Source organism: Agelaius phoeniceus, chromosome 4 (genome assembly GCF_051311805.1).
Source record: "Agelaius phoeniceus isolate bAgePho1 chromosome 4, bAgePho1.hap1, whole genome shotgun sequence".
Taxonomy (NCBI): Eukaryota; Metazoa; Chordata; class Aves; order Passeriformes; family Icteridae; genus Agelaius; species Agelaius phoeniceus.
This window is the reverse complement of record NC_135268.1, coordinates 27722023-27738406: the sequence shown is the minus strand read 5'-3', so window position 1 is coordinate 27738406 and position 16384 is coordinate 27722023. Positions and strand designations below refer to the sequence as shown.

Sequence of the window (16384 nt, the reverse complement as noted above, 5' to 3'; positions counted from 1 at the left end):
CTTGCAACCTAAAAAGATCCAATGGAAAATTAATAACTTGTGATTACAGTAGCACTTAAGTAGTAGGAATGAGAATTTCAGTGGTCATGTCCCATCCACGTTCATATCTTTTAGTTTAAAATTCAGGGAGGACGTCAGGTTGACATTCTCTAGCAAGTAACATTTAACTTGTGAATCTGCTCGAAACTTGTCTCAATTCTCTTTTTGAAAGGCTATCCCTGGTACCCTAAAAGACAGGCAGGAGAATAGCTTCTCATCCCCTTCTTTCCTAGGTCTTTTGCCTTGAGTACTAAGCAATGAGACTGCTTTTTACTAGTGAATTTTGCAGGTAAGAAGTTCTCCAGCAGAAGTTCGTGAGTTCACACTCAAGCACCAGTCAAATCTGGACAGGTCCATGATTATGGCTCAGTGGAGATGGTTGTTGCCAAAAGCTTAAAAGTGCTGGACTGGAATGAAAAATGGCTTCTCATTACCCTTATCAAACAGCAGCCCACAGTCCCTGTTTTAGTTATAGGAGAAGAGTTAAAATTCAAAGAGGTCATGAAAGGCACTTTTTTAAAGCATCCTTGATTCTTCTTCAGATGGAGTTAGTTCTCAAACATTTATTCATCAAGGGCTAGAGCAGAAAGGCAGACTCACACATGCATTAGCTCACTGTCGTTGTGCAGATGTTCTTGTTTTACTTGAGGTGTTACAATAGCTGGGTGAGGGATTCCAGTTGTGTGAGGGCCTGGAGGACCAGGAATCATGTGATGTGAAAACCTAAAAGAGAAAACAAGGCAAGGTCTGTAACCCCACTGAAGACAGCATCAAACATGTCTGACAGCAGCAGGACACTCCAAGAATGCAAATGCTATGGAGCTTGCAATTAAGACAACTCTTAAAAAGCACACCAAAGATATTTGGCTAAGATTTGTGCATTGTAGCCCAATTATTCAAGAAAAACAAACAAAAAATGAGTCAACATTTTGGTTGCAAAGAAGTTGTTTTATTACCTTTTGGACAAATGCTTTTAGCAATGCACACAAGAAATATTTAATATTTGTACTGTTGCACTATCTTGCAATAAAAATACACATTTCTTAACCAAAAAAATGTATTACCACACCAAGATATAAACATCCTTGAAATATCCACCACCAGCCAATGCAAAGGAGGAAACTGCCATGCAGAAAAAAATAAAATGAAAGAAGAGTCTTTTCAAGAAGTCCCTGATGGCTCTCTTTACTTTTCCAGGTACTTAAGGTAAAAGGTTTTAACATCATTTCATCTGAACCCACTATTCTTACCACAAATGCTTAAAATAAACTTTGAAAATCCTGCATCCTGGATGAAGGATGGGAGCAGGGAGAGATTTTTTTTGTCCTAATTAAAGCTTCCTTTCATTTGTACAAGAAGGAAAATGAAAAATAAAACAAAAATACCACTAACTGAATAATCCCACCTTACTAACCCAGGTAGTTCTCAAGGACAGCTGAGACAGATCTTGAAGGTGCTGAGCATTGCAAACTCAGGCGCAGCAGAAAACCTGCATGCTGCATTTTAAACTGGTGGAAAAGCTCATGCTCTAAAGTTTTGCTGAAGGATTGATGGCTAAGGAATGCCATCCAGCTTTTCACCATTCCCTAGTCTCCTTGCTGCCCTTTTCCTTCATGTGATCAAAATAAAGGAAACACAAAGCCCTGTAACTAAATCAAGTGATTTTATCATGGAGAAAGAATGTGTTTTCTTCCCAATCACCCTGACAGGCACATGCTTATCATTCCCCTGTAAAGAAGTGAAGGGACAGTGATAATCCAAAGGAGCCCACACACGAAGAGGTAAGAGGACCTACCACTTATCAAGTGGCCTGCCTTAAATCCCTGTGCAGGAGGATGTCTCTCTACAGATGACAGAAAAAAACCCCAAGAATTGTATTTTGCAACCTCTTGTACACCAAGCACAGGATGCAGAAGCTGTCTTAAGAATGCAAAAGCAGAGCATAGGAGGTCTGGAGTGTGTCATGGCCAAGTCTCAATTAGCATTGCTTGCTTGCACTTAGGCATAAAGACACAGTGCCTGAGTCACACACCAGTACAGTTACTGTGCTGGCATCCCCTGCCATTAGTGGCTTTGGGCTATGGAATACCTACTTGTGAGCAAGATTCCACACAGAGCATTACCTATGTGATTCAAGACTAATTACCAACAACTTTGAAATTGGGACTAGAGAAGGCAGACTAGAGTGACAATCCACCTGGCTGCATACTGACATGAGCAAAACCCAAGGATGCTATGCACAACACCATGTGTTGCATCTAGAAATGAACTAATGACTCATTTCAGATGAAACAGCTCAATTAATTGTCGACAATTCACTGGGTGCTCCTCATTGCAACACTTCGGAGACTGACAAGAAAATTCTGAATGAGACCAGTGTGGGATCCAGGCAAACTGCATATACACACAAAAGTTAAATAAAAATGCATAAGGGTTTAGCTGACTGAAAAGCAAGCAAAGGCAGACCAAGATGCAAGCAGAAGAGCAACTTGCCCTCTAATGCCAGCAGTTACTCCCCAGTCAGTCATTCACCTCCTACACCTACCTGGACATGGAAGGGTCGACTGAGAGTGAGGATGGATAGGGCTGCCTGAATCCACTCGAGATGGGATATACAGGCTGACCTTGCCTGAGGTCACAGAAGAAAGGAACCCATCAATCATATGATATGGTATTCAATCGTTATTCTAGAGTTACAAGCTCTTGATGGGAACTCAGTACTAGTCACAAATAAATAGTAAGAGCTAACACTTTCAAGAGTTCTGCTAATGAAACTAATGAATGCTTAAATGCTTTGAACTTTCTCCCTTGCTATTGAAAGATTCCCAATCTAAGTTTCCACTGGGAAGGAAAACAAAACAACCAGCCTTCCTCCCCTGCAAGGCACACATACTCATGCACACTTCTCTATCTCCATCCCTCTCTCACCTAGTTTTAGAAGCACTGGAATCAGATTTGTCAAACAAGCTCTTAGAAAAAAGCATCTTATTCTGAATAGTTCTACTGTAGATCAGAGTGAGAACACCAAATGGTGAATTATTAAGCTAAAAAGCCTTTTGAACAGTTTTATTAAGTCTTTGAAAACTTATGACTCTCTCCATTAGCATATGCTATAGTGAGGTACAAGTGGACAGCTTTTCTAAGTAGAAACTGATTCCATAAACAAACCCCAACCCAACCACATAAAAACCCAGTGACACAAGCCTGTCTTACTACTTAAAGATCAAACTTTGCAGTCCAGTAAGAGAAGCTTGTGTGAAGTTTTTGTCTCCTTTGCACTCTCACCTATACAGAATATTTTGCCACCAGTCCATCACTTGAGGTCTTTAATTTTTACGTTTTGATTACTTGATGACTACAATGAACCCCCTGAAGTAGCATGCGATGGTAACATGAAAAAATACCAGCCCAAACACCTCTGCCAGCCAGAGGGACACCACACACATCAGTCCTTTTTGAACAGTTGCTTATCGACTAGTCAATCAGCTCTCAGATGAGAAAAAATGGAACCAGGCCTTTGTAAGGCTCAGGACACAGATTTCAGTCTTGGGGCATATTACTGGAAATGAACAGTGCTTAAAGGGAAGAGGAAATGAAAAAAAAAAAAAAAAGTTGAAGGAAGTCTCAACAGTGCTACCTCACAGCAGGGAGCCATAGCATAAGGGACAGCTGAGTATGTCCCACTGTTGGTGAGTGCTGCTGAACACATCCCTGAGCCTTGTAAGGTTGCATCTTGCCTCTCCTCTTCTTTCTCTTTTCCCTCTTCCCTCCCCCCAGTTTCTGCACTGAGAAACCATTCAGAAGAAATGACTGACCACATCTGGAAAATGCATGCTAGCAACTGCCTGGTGGCAGTGGAAGTGAGGAGTCAGCTAAGCAGCAGAATGGGGAAAGGGGGGTGAAAGATTAAAAAATAGATGGTCAGATACTTCCATATTTTAGTTTGATATCTACTAATTATTTGTTCCAAAAAGGCATGTGGCCTTTCCTGAAAGATATGCCAGCCATACAACATTTCACCATCTTCTGCTCTCTACTTTCTCTGCCTGTTGTCATCTGGATCATGTTTCCCTCCCATGGAGACATTAAAAAATAAAAAAATCTGTATCCCTCATTGAATGGGCACAGACTAGTCACAACACAGATTCTAAAGCACTGAAATTGTGGCTGAGTTGCCTTATTCCCTGCTCCAAGAGAACTGAAGGCAAGTACATATCCACCCCAAGCAGACATGAAGCACCCTGCCAAATCTATTCCTCCAAAAATACCACATTTCCTCCAAAAGGAAAATGACACCCTGAGTGGAAGCAAGAGATCATGAGAGCATTAGCAAGAGCAGCAAGATCTCCCAGTGACAGAGGCTTCTCTCTGTACAGAAACTGTAAAAAGCAGCTGGTTACAAGTTTGTTCTCCATTTGGGGCAGTTTCAAGATTTACCCCCCCCTCCACTTCAAAGTTCTTTCTTACCTCCCCTCTCCTCAGTAATTGAAATTTTGTTTATTAAAATTTATTTAATTACTTGAGAACCATTTGCTGCTATCTTTCTGAAAGCTAAGAGCCACAAATCTGAGCCATAAGAAACATACAGACTTCAAGGTGAAATCTACACACTTCAATTCCTATATGTGTTCAAAAAACAGATTCATTTAATTTCAAAGATCAACTATTTTTCATCTTTTCAACTAAAATAAAGTAGCAATTTCTTACTGGAATGACATTATTATTATTTTGCTGCAATTGTAATTGCTGCAATTGATTCAACAACAGCGAATGGTGTGAACATGCACCTGTCTGAAAAGAAGCTAAAAAATCTTACCAGCCAAGAGGTGGTGTTATCTGTCCAACCCCCCCTGGAGACAAGGGATAGAAGGTAGGGAGATCAGGAGCTGGAGGATGCCTGGACATGCCTGTTAAAAAGCACAGAAGAACAAGTGAGCTACTCCTCAATATACTCCATATATGACCTATACAGTTCCCAGCTGATACTACAGTGGAACTAGTGCTGTGGATAAGGAATAACCACCTTCTTGGTTAGTGTTAAAAGCAAAAGGCTCCACGGGCCACCTTTAAAACAATTTGCACACATTACTGCAATTCAAAGGGAGATATCAGAAAAAACAACATGGAAGGAGGATATAAATGTATGGGGAAGGACCTGTGCAAGTTTAGATCTCCTGTGAAGTGCATTAGGTGCTACTGTCCTCTCGATGCTCTCACCAAACCCAACAGGATCCTGAGGACCTCTTCTAACACATCATGAAACAAGGGGAAAATAAAGCGTTGTCAAAGAGGCAGCACAGCAGAGCTATTAGATTAGGTAAATTGCTACTTTTATATTTTCACGGGTTCCCTTATGGATTCACAGATTTTGGAAACTTGCTACCACAGAGGATCAGTGGTTAATTAAGAATCATTTTCAGGCCTGTAATGGTCACACTTGATATGATTCATTTGGCTTCCAATTGTCACTCCAGTTCCAACTAAGCTCTTCATCAAGTTGACTCCTGTGGGCTCCAAGGTCAATCTGTTTTGCAATGGTAGTATTTCATGAAAAAATAAGAGTCCCATCAGGAATGATCCATCAGCTCACATTCCCCAGAACACAGAGTCCTACAACTGCAAGAATCACCTCAAGATTAAAGCTAATCCTTATCCCAAAAGGGTCTGTGGTCTCCATTCTTCACCTAAACCTTGTGCCCCCAGGAGACATGGAATTACAGTTGCAGAGGCCACAAAGACATTGGTTTATTTAAATGTGTTTGGGGAAGAGGGGGTGAAGCAGAAGGAATTGTCAAGTCTACTTCACATGTTAAATCAGCTGCTTTAAAAGGGTATTAAATATTTATATGGTGACACTCCAAAGGTCCAAGACTGAGCATGTGCTACCTTGAGACTTAGTTTATAGACTGATATTACTGATTTATTCCCCTGCTCAGTTTGTACTTAAATCTTCTGAATTTAATTACAAGATTTGAAGAATATCTGTCAGGACCGTGTACAGGAAAGCATAGAAAATAATACCAGTGGTGTCATTGTCTCAAAAAACCTGGATTTTCAGACTTGGAACCACAACCTACGTGAGGATCGAATTTCTGGCCAGCTGTCTTTTCAAAGGTGTAAAACAGCTGGTAGCTGACAGGAAAGGAAACACTTTACATATCCCAGGGCTCTTACATGTGAGGGAGCACTCTTTCCGAGTGCTTAAAAGAAAAGAAAACCAAACAAGGTGTAAAAGAAGCCCAGTGTCTCATCTCTCACATCTCTGATGATGACTGATGCTCCTGAAAGTGATGACATCACCTTGCCCCAGCCAGACCAGGTTCTGCACAAGGAGCTGGGCCACTCCTTCCCCAGGATCTGCAGTTCTGACCCATGGAGACAACACTGTTCTCTCTGAACTAATGCACAGTTGTTATGGCTGATCCAAAACTTCTGGCCCGTTATGGAGGGCTACCAGCACCTAGCACCCTCAGGAGCACACAGAGCTACCACATGGCCAGTGCCCTCCAAAGCAAGTTCTCTTGAGAGGGTTAAGAAAAAAATTAAAATTAAATAAAAATTAAAATCAAAAAAATAAAATAAAGAAGTGACTGCCTTTAGGAAGGCAGTGCTGTGTGTCCATCCCAAAGTGCCTTGGGTGCAAGAGGCAGTCCTGAGGGCAAGCTGCTGTGGACCCCCTTGTCAGAGGATTTTGGTGGGAGGAGGGCACCAGGGCTAGGGCGCCAGGGCAGTGCCTTGTTCCAGACCCACAGTGGGAGGCGAGGACAGAAACAATGGTTGGAGGCGTTTGGCAGAGGACCTGAGGAAAAAAAAAAATCCTCTCTTTGCAGCAACTGCATGGGCTACTTCAGTGCGGCTGCTCCCACATGCCAGTGGCGCCGAAACTGGGAGCATGGACGGAAGGACCACACACATCAAGGAGACCATCCCAGACAAAACCAGTAGTCTCCAGCCTGCATTATCCACATCATCCATCTCCATCTTTGCCAGACACTGAGCAAAGGGATCAAGAGCCCGTTCAGGAACTCCAGAGGGCGATGAGCTCTGTGCCTCCTGGCAGAGGCCCTCAGCAGGCTTGCACTCGTGACTGGTGGGATGCTGGACAGGGGAGAGGGTAGAGAAGAAGCAGAAGAGAGGATGTGCAGCAGAAACAAAAAAACCAACAAACCAAACGTTGTTGAGTTGGGGTCTGCTGTACAGGAATACAAAAATAAACTGGGGTAAAGGCAAAAAGATGGGGCACAGAAGGGCAAACTCAGCATGCAGTAAGCAGAAACACCTTAAGCTCACAAACTGCAGCAGCGGGTTGTGCCCCAGCTGTCACAGCCAGCTTCTGCAAGAGGTGGAAATCCCATTCTCTTATCGCGTGGCACCCCTGGGATTTCAAGGAATGAGTGTGAATATCCTTCTCCTGGACACTGATGCAAAGGAGGAAGACAAATGAGGACAGGAGGTCTCCATTTGCTTCTTCCAAGTCTGAAACAGATATTGTATACATATTTACAGGCCAGGCTTTCCAGGCAAAGTGCTTTTTGTATTCCCCCTCCCTAGAAAAAAACAAAACCTAAACAACAAACAGCAAAAACCACACAGAGCCACCAGGCCATAGCATTTTCTGGATGTAGCCCACGTTATTATCTCCATAGCACAGCCAAAATAAAACCTAGGCAGTCAGGGAAAGACAGAACAAAAAAAAAGTCTCTCTCCCTAAACAATGATGACTAAAAGCCTCTTCAGATAAATGGGACAACTGTGCATATGGATGTGTGCCCAGGTAAAGCAGAGCTTCAGGATTTTGTCAAATGGGTGCCATAACACATGGTGGGACATACAAGCACAGAGAGAGGCAGGGAGATGCACCCTCCAGGACCAGTTGTGGCACTGACAGGCTTCCTGCCCATGCAGAGATAACCAGACTACAGTGAATGCCTTTGTAAAGCCTCTGCTCTCTCTCCTTCCCTCCTCACCACCAGCTCTCCCATGCAGGCTTTTTCTGCTCAAGTTCTTACCAAACCCTGGCTCAGACCTGTGATGGCCATCCCCTTCCACCTCCCCAGCTTCCATCACATCCCTCCCCAGCTCCTGCAACCCACTGCAAGCAAGCACACCCTTCCCAGGAATCCCTTGTGTTCTCCTGGGTACTGGGCAGCAACTCTTGGCACAGGCTGCGATTGACCCCTTGGAGACTGTCCGCTCTTCCCTGGGAGCCTGCAGACTGACCCTGAGCAGGGCTGGTCTGACATTCCCAGATGTGGATCTAAGAGGCTTTTGTGTTTGCCTTAAGGGGTCCTAGAGGTGCAGAGAAAACTGACATCCATGACTCGGACATCTAAAAAGATGCTTTCTGTAGAAGGCACTCACCACAAGAAGGTTAAAAAATGTTGGATTTGTAAAGCTTTTACTTGCACAGGCTCAAAACTAGTTTTATGGGCCATGCTTTGATTATGCTAACTGACATATGGACAGCCAGAATACAAGGACATAAAATAAAGTGAAAGAAAAGCTTCCAGTAACACCACTACTGAAGCACTTGTCCCCTGTTTTCGAGAAGGTGAGGGATGGTTGCCCTTTCTGTATTTGCATGCCGCAAGCCTTGGGCACCACAGGAGATGGTGAAGACTGGCTGCTGTTTACTGAGATTTTGAAAGACTTTGATGAGAAAAGCAAGCCCAAATTATCACATTAGAAGGAACATAAAAATTTAAGCAGCCAAGTTAAGCATCAGCATCATGACAGAATTACCATGTCTGAAAGTGGGCATATGCACCTGGAAGCCTCCCTCTAAAATATTACAGATTGGTAATATTGGCTCTGTCAGCAGCACAAAGGGCACCAGGGCCACCCTGCATCCGCACTGTGCTGGGAAAGGATGGGCTCACCTTGTTTGGAGCTGACATCAGAGGGGACGTGAGACGGGTGTGACCCCGGGGAAAAGTGCTCATCGCTGTAGGTGATTAGAGGGGTGAGGGGGTGAACCGCATGAGAAGGCTGTACCACGGGCACCTTGTTGGACTGCAAGAGAAGAACAAAAAATATATTGTGTTAGCGAGGGGAGGCTTCTGCTTTGAGGAAAAAAACCAACCACCCAACATTTCCAAAATGCTATTTTTAAATATTTGCATTACTAAAGCGGGGGAAACAGATGGACAGACATGACATTGGGGCTAGTGGATGGAAAGCAGGTTTGCTGCCAGAATCGGCATCCTCAAACCACTGGCACCCAAAGAGGGATGCAGATATTGAGGAAATGCAGGGAAATGGGTGGGGGCCGGGAGCAGGAAGAAAGGCATTTGGGAGCCATTGAGACAGGGCTGCGGAAATGGCAAATGGAGAGCTGCAGGGCAGGAGAAGCAATGTGCTGGGCAGGCAGGCACTGTGCACCAAGGACAGCAGAGTCAGCAGCAGGGCTGGAGAAACCCTTTGGTTACGGGAACAGCATTTAAAAAAAGAAGGCTTAAAGTACAGGTTTGCCATATCTCCAGCCTTAAAAGCTTCATCAGCTTCCCTCTTCCTTCCCACTGCTCTTCCTGCATGGCTGTGGCATGGCACAGCTGGGACAAACCCCTGCCATCACCAGAGGAATGGCAAGTTTGTCCCTTGCAGTTTTACAAACTCTGGTTGAAAACTCTTGTCCGTCTACTGGGTAACTAAAGGGTCACCCTTAGAAGGCTGATTTCATATAGGAGCAGTTGGCAGTGGCCTCTCAAGAGGGTCAGTTAGAGGGGAGGCACGGGAGCGCGAGGAACAGCTGAGAGGCTGCTGACTCTATCAAGGAGAACTCAAAGTGCTACAAACGCCCACAAGGGTGCTGAAATGGGTGCCATAAGGTGATGTCCTTGCAGGGCAAGATGCACACTTCCCACCAGCACTTCCCGGAGTTCAGAGGCACATGGGAAGAGGCAGGCAGCATGACAGAAGGATGCTGTCCAAAATTACTCCCTAAGATCAAGGTTGCTAAACAATGGAACTCCTCAATCCCAGTGAAATCCTGCATTATTAATGCTGCTTGAAACTCAAGTTGCTCTTTCCACAGTGGGATGAGCCACAGTGATGATGCCAGTATGTAACAGGCACTCCTCATTTGTGCCCTGCCACTCTACCTTAGCCTTGGCCCCTTAGCACAAAAAATTATGGAACAAACAGGTTTTTAATAACACCCCTCCCCCCCCCCCAAAATAAAGCTATCCTTCAGACAGAAACACTGACAACAAGGACAGCCTGTCAAATATAAGGAATTAAAAAAGAAAAAAAATTAAGAGGCCAATGAAATTAATTTTCATTGCGTTCACTATTGAAATTCTGGCACAAAGCAGACATTAAGACATAGCTCCATGCACAAGTCCATGATTTTTCTGGACTTCTGGAAGCAGATGGGTTATTAAATGGACAACTCAATTTATTGTTAAGGCTGGTAGGAGTAGAGGAAAGGAAGCAAACGGGAACCAGTGCAGCATTTTCTGCTTTCCTTGTTTCCAGAGCACCACCTTAAGGAACTTGCATTAGCAGGCAGTATCTTCTTAATGTCTGACCTATCCCTCCAGTCATATAGCTCAGAATCTGGTGCCATGAATTTTTGCTAAATTATGCTATCCTTGCTCTCCTCTTAATTTTACGGTTTTCAACACAGATTTGCTTTCCTGTGGGAAAGAGATAAGAACCTGAGGATTTTAATTTAAGCTTCGGCCTTGTCTTATATTTTGCAAGATGGAGAGAGAAAGCAGCACTAGTAGGTGTTTTAAAGCCAACAAGCATTAGGTCCATTTTTGTGACCAAATAGTAAAAGCAATATGAATTCTCAATAATATCTATGAGTTGAGTTGTAAAGGGGATAGCTCAGACTGCTATTCATCTTCCCCATCCGTATAAATTCCACAAAAAACAGATGCCAACAAATTTCAGACGATTTACAAATCGGGCCTCAGTCTTTAGCTATGAGACTCGTGGGCCAGCCCACCATTCAGCCATTACTTTATCAACAATAAACTGTATATTATGAATAAAGATAAGCAATAGATGTATTTAGGTCACACACACACACAGCTGCTAATCAGCATTAATTTCTCAAAATTTAGTAATTAACATTTTGTATTGTACTGGATGTAATTGTCATGCATGCCCCTGGTATCAGGGTTCCTTGCTTTCAGAAATCACCCATTTATACTTGGAGCATGCCAATCCCTGTACCCCCTCGCTCTCCAGCATCCTGCAGATTTTATTTTATTTTCTAATTCTTGGCACCTTATCCCCTAAGCCATGGCAGCGGCTTTCAACGGGCGAAGGAACCGTGAGAAGTCAGGAGAAAAGCAAACCGCTTGTCAGCGGGCTTAAAATTAACATATAAACGGGCCATATCTCCATTAAGAGCATTTGGGGGTCTGCAGAGCCAGAAATTGGGAGGGAAAAAAAGTAACAATAAAAAATAGCAATAATGCAAAGCTTCCCAGCCTGCCTGCCCCACACTGCTTTGTGAAGACCCAGGGATCTCTGGCAGCTAAATCCTGCTGGACGCCCCAGCGAGACAACAGAGCCAGGGGGCTCGCTGGGCACAGGCGGAGCCTCCCCGAGATGGCCACAGGGATCGACAGCAGGAGGACACACGGGGTGACACATGCACAATGAAACCAGGAGGAGAAAGGCCTGATGACATATTTTCCAAAAGCTCTATGGACTTGAAATGGTTCTGCCACGGCACCTGCCCTACAAGGCAACCCAGATGGGTTATCTGGGCCTTCCTCACAGAGAGGGTTCAGGGCAGGAGACCAAGACCTCATATGCAGACACCTGGATGCGCCTCTTGCCACCCTCTTAACCCTCCCATCCCCTGCTGCAGCAAAGGATTGGCCCCAGGCACCCCATCCAGGCCATGGACACTGCCTTGCACCCTTTCCCCTGGAGACACCTGGACTGGGGATGTTGCCAAAGCCCCTTTCACCATCTACTGTTCCCAGCGGGCACTACTGCTTTCCAGGTATGTGAACCATGGCCAAATCCTACCTCACACTGAGGTACAAAACTGTGCTGATGAGACAGCTTCTACTGCTTCCCAGTCTTTATCCAGGCGGCCTCTTCCCACAAACATGGCATCCCTACTACATTTGTCTCCCCAAGTCCTCCAAAGACAATGCACACAGCTGCAGAAACATTTGAGAGACTGACAGAGATTCAGTCTTGGGCAACATGACCTCCATGCAGGGGGAACTCCATTCCCCATGGCTTGCTAAGCACCTGCTGACCAAGCTCACAACCAGCTCCTCCTGGCACACTGGTGACATTTATATCTAATTTGAGCATGGTCCATAGAGTATCTTTTCTTTTCTCCTCAGCACAGCCTGAAAATCTGCAAAACCCCATCAGTCCACATGCCTTCAATGAGACAATTACATAATTATGCACTGTCCTACGTGAGGTTCTTCGGTATTTCAGTACAGAAATTATACTTCATCCACCCACCAAAACATAGCATTTTGGTGCAAGTAGGTACTCACGTAGCTTCTAAAACCACAATAAAGTGAATGAGGATTAAATTTCCATTTCTATTCTCATTTCCAAGACAATCTGAAGAAGCTGAACGTTTGTTAAAGCTATCCCTAACACAGCTCTGATGCCACATAAATGGTGTATTACCACACCAGTGAAGTTCTATTCTCTTTGCCTAAGGCTCTTTACACGACCTGGAAAGTAAGGGAAATAGGACATACAGCACAGCACAAGATATGCAATTTGAAAAAAGTAAATTACTAAAAATGAGCACCTGTTGTTTACAACCTGAAGACCTCCTGTTCTGTTTTAGGACACCTTATCATCCATGTGTTACCTGTAACAAACACTAAAGGCTAATGGCAAAGGGACAGCCTATTTCTGTTGGCCTAGGGACACACAGCTGTGCCCCACAGCACTCAGCTCAAAGGGACACTCCTGAGTGACTCAGCCTCAGTGCTCTCCTTCTCAAAGACCACACGGCCACCAGGGATCCAGTCCCAGAGCACAGTCTTGCAGCACAGACCACACCAGCATCCTTTGGGAGCTGGCCTCTGTGCAGCCCTCCCTGGGACACTTTTCCTCATCAGCTTGGCCTTCCCAGTTGGTATCTTTTATTTCTCCCAAGCATGTGGTCTCAGGCTGAACTGAGGCAGTGCAGGCACGGGACGGTCCCCTGAAGGACACAACTGTACTGGAAACAGCAGGAGCCAAATTATTTGGCCAGTTAGGGCTAAGATGAAACTGCTATTCAGTTTTATGACTGACCCCAAAACCCCAAAATCCCCAGTACAATGTTGGTGGGCAAAGGGTAAGAGCTTGCAGGGAAGAGGGCCCTGACCCAGCAGTGAGCATGATCCCAGCAGGAGCTTTGCTATGCACCAGACACCTGTTTAAAGCTATTGCTGAGTTAAAGTAACTCAGGAACAGGTCAGGACAACAGCAAACACTTTCCTTGAAAACAGCAATCACGGTCTGCAAGTGGTAAAGCTCGAACTTAACTCAGGAATTTTGGCCAGGGCAAGGAGCAGAGTGAGAAATCCCCTGGCTGCGACACTGGCACAGCTGCTGCCACATGGTTGGGTGACCCCTGCGAGTGCCCTGCACTGGCAGTGCTGCACCTGCACTCACAGAGCCGCTCACCATTTCAGACATGTGCCTGCCCTCTCATCCGAGGAGCACACTGTGAGACAGTTTAGATTAATCTCTGGTGAGTTCATGGTGAAATGCTGCAGCACAAATTCAGTCTGAACCCAGTAAGTTTTCCCTCATTTTTGAAATGCTTCTGAAGAAAAGCAAGAGCCCAGAAAAAAACAAACCTCAAGCCCTGCCCAAACAGCCAGCTAATGCTTCACTGAAGGCCCACACCTGTAAGGCATCTTATATGCAACAAGTGTGCAAAAACTATAAAAAGCCTGAGACAGCCACGGCAAAAATGCCTGTAGGTCAGCGCTGGGCGAGGCAGGCAGCTGGGAGCTCCTGCTGGAGCTGGGGCCACCATTTGTTCCAGCTGCTGCACAGAGAAAGATATTAAATTAATGACCCTTCAAAGGACACACATCTACAAAGGAGGTTGCAGGCAGGCAGGGAGCTTGCAGAGAACCATGAGGCCAGCAAGGCTCCGCACACAAGACCCGAGCGTCCCTTGTCAACATCCAAAGAGGTGCTGGGTTGGTTTTTATTTTTCCTCTTTTCTTTAAACATGAAGTTGCTTCTAAAAAGCCAAAAAAAGGCCCCAGCCTGTCTACTCTTCCTATTCTGTCAGTAAGTTATGCATTAGTTACAGATACTAGCAGATGGTCTTCTCAATTAAGACTAAAATAAGTCAACTAAAAAAAAAAAACCAAACCAACTTAAGGATGAATAAATGCACGCATTCCCTTTCACTCCTGAAAGAGGGGGTCATTTGAAGAAACAGCTTCAACTTTTTCACAGCAAGCATTAAGTTTAGGGGGAAAACACAACAGATAGCTCCTTAAAAAAGAAACCCATCACCAAAACATCTCCAAACCCTTCCACTACTGCTATTGCAGTACCTCAAAATAAAAGGACTAAATGGTCCTGTTATTGTGGGAGAATTTGAGGCTACCTTGATCTAAAGAGACAAGAAAATATCGTCCCTTTTTTACCCTATTCTCATTTCTGGAGCCCTAAAATCCTTTGGCTGAAGGTTTCAGCAAACCCAGAAGACAGCAGTTTCAGCTGTCTGGTCAAAATACCAACAGCATTTTAATGGCTAAACTAACTCTGTATTTATGCCTTTGCCTACCAGCTGTTGCAATAAAAATGCAAGATCAAGAAGAATGTTATTTTGGAGCAATGTCAAAACCAGGCCCACGTCTGGGTTCATCATGGACAGGCTGCAGCAAACTACCAGTGGTGGAAAAGGAGGAGGTAACTAGTTATTGGCCAAAACTAGTTACCAGTAGAGGAAACAAGCTCATCAGCACCAGCAGTAATAGCAATCACAATCTGCCACCTCCCTGGGAGCAATTGTTTTCATTGACAACTTCTCAAAGATGCAGCAAGGTCAATATAAAGAGAGCTCAGGTTACTCCCCTGTCCCTAAACCACTGTTAGGAGATAAGAGTTTTATGTCCAAAGCCAGCTTCTTTCTAGGCTCTTGACAGCAGAGATAATTTTATGCTTAATTTTCAAAACCTTCTCCAGTCCTTGGACAGTGCAGTTGGGAAAATGCCAGAATGGGTATGGTGGGGGGTGGCTTGCAGCATTGCTTTTAGCCTCACCTGGAGCTAAAAGGAACAGGGATAGGAAAGCATGCCTTCAGGAACACACTGCTCACAGGAAACAGGGGCTTAGGAATCCTGTGATTTATGAAAGACAAATAAAAAAGGTGCAGTCTTTTAACCCTGCTTCACAACTGGGCAGCAGGAGGCCATTTATCTCACTGACCTTTCATGCTTACCAGCAGCAGGGGGGACACCCCAGGGACTCGCCATTTTAAGGAGCTGCAGTGAAAAGCTGCCATCGATGCTGATGTGAAACTTTCAGCTTCACAACTGCTAACACTTAATCAGAACAAAACTAAAATCAAAACCACACATTTCAGGGGGCAGACTGATGGCTTGACGAGGTCAGAAAAAAGTCCTCCTTTTCCTCATGTACTGTATTCAACTCTTCACTGTGGAACTAAGTTGCACTTAGTGCTGGGAGTCAGGAAAGGGCTGAACAAGAAAGTTACCTAAATCAGTTATTGAAAGTTTCCCCATCTCCCAAGGACACACTGCATCATGAAACCAGAGCCAGAGCATGCCAGGAGCCCTCAGAAGTTGGAGAGAAGTTGACAGTACATCATCAGCAGGTAAAGGAGGTACCCAGGATGCTTGCTAGAGCTTCCCATGGTTATTTGTGAGCAGGAAAAGTTTGTGACCTTTTTCCAGTTGCTCACAACACTTTCCTTTTTGGGAAGTCCAGGAGCTGTGTCAGCAATGCACAGGAAAGGCAGTTTCATGGCCAACAGGACCATGGCACAGTCTACAGGCACAAGGATCAGCACCTGAAGCAAAGGGGTGTCATGGCTGAAAGTGCAGGAAGCACTCAAGGACAGGCAAGAGGAATTGGAGAAAACTGCTCTGCCTGAAGCCCAAAGGGTTGGTGTGCAATAAAAAATTCAGTGCAACAGCCAGGGGAGCACTGCAAAAGAAAGTGTAAATGTGATTTGACAAAGCCTAGAATAAGGATCTAGCTGGATAGATGGATTATAATCTGTCACTAAATTCAGGTTAATTGCAACATTAGTGAGAAACCACCACTACTGGCTTGTCTACATTTTTGTCTTTTTTCCAATTTTTTCATCCCTCCCCCCCTTCAATCTTGGAAATTAATATAGCACAACTGTGATTTTTTT

The 16384-nt window shown here is 44.6% G+C and overlaps 1 protein-coding gene across 6 annotated transcripts in view; it reads right to left on the bottom strand.

Moving 5' to 3' along the window:
- Window positions 1–16384, bottom strand: part of LEF1 (lymphoid enhancer binding factor 1) — a 71113-nt gene that overhangs the window by 20812 nt on the left and 33917 nt on the right. For 4 of the 6 annotated variants that reach the window (XM_054632653.2, XM_077177164.1, XM_054632651.2 and 1 more), the window contains exons 5-8: window positions 8919–9051; window positions 4856–4946; window positions 2585–2668; window positions 640–762 (exon numbers count right to left, since the gene is read on the bottom strand). In XM_054632653.2, the coding sequence (XP_054488628.1) occupies window positions 640–762; window positions 2585–2668; window positions 4856–4946; window positions 8919–9051 (431 nt within the window). The remainder of the gene's footprint in view (window positions 1–639; window positions 763–2584; window positions 2669–4855; window positions 4947–8918; window positions 9052–16384) is intronic. The other 2 variants (XM_054632655.2, XM_054632654.2) reach the window with 1 other exon arrangement.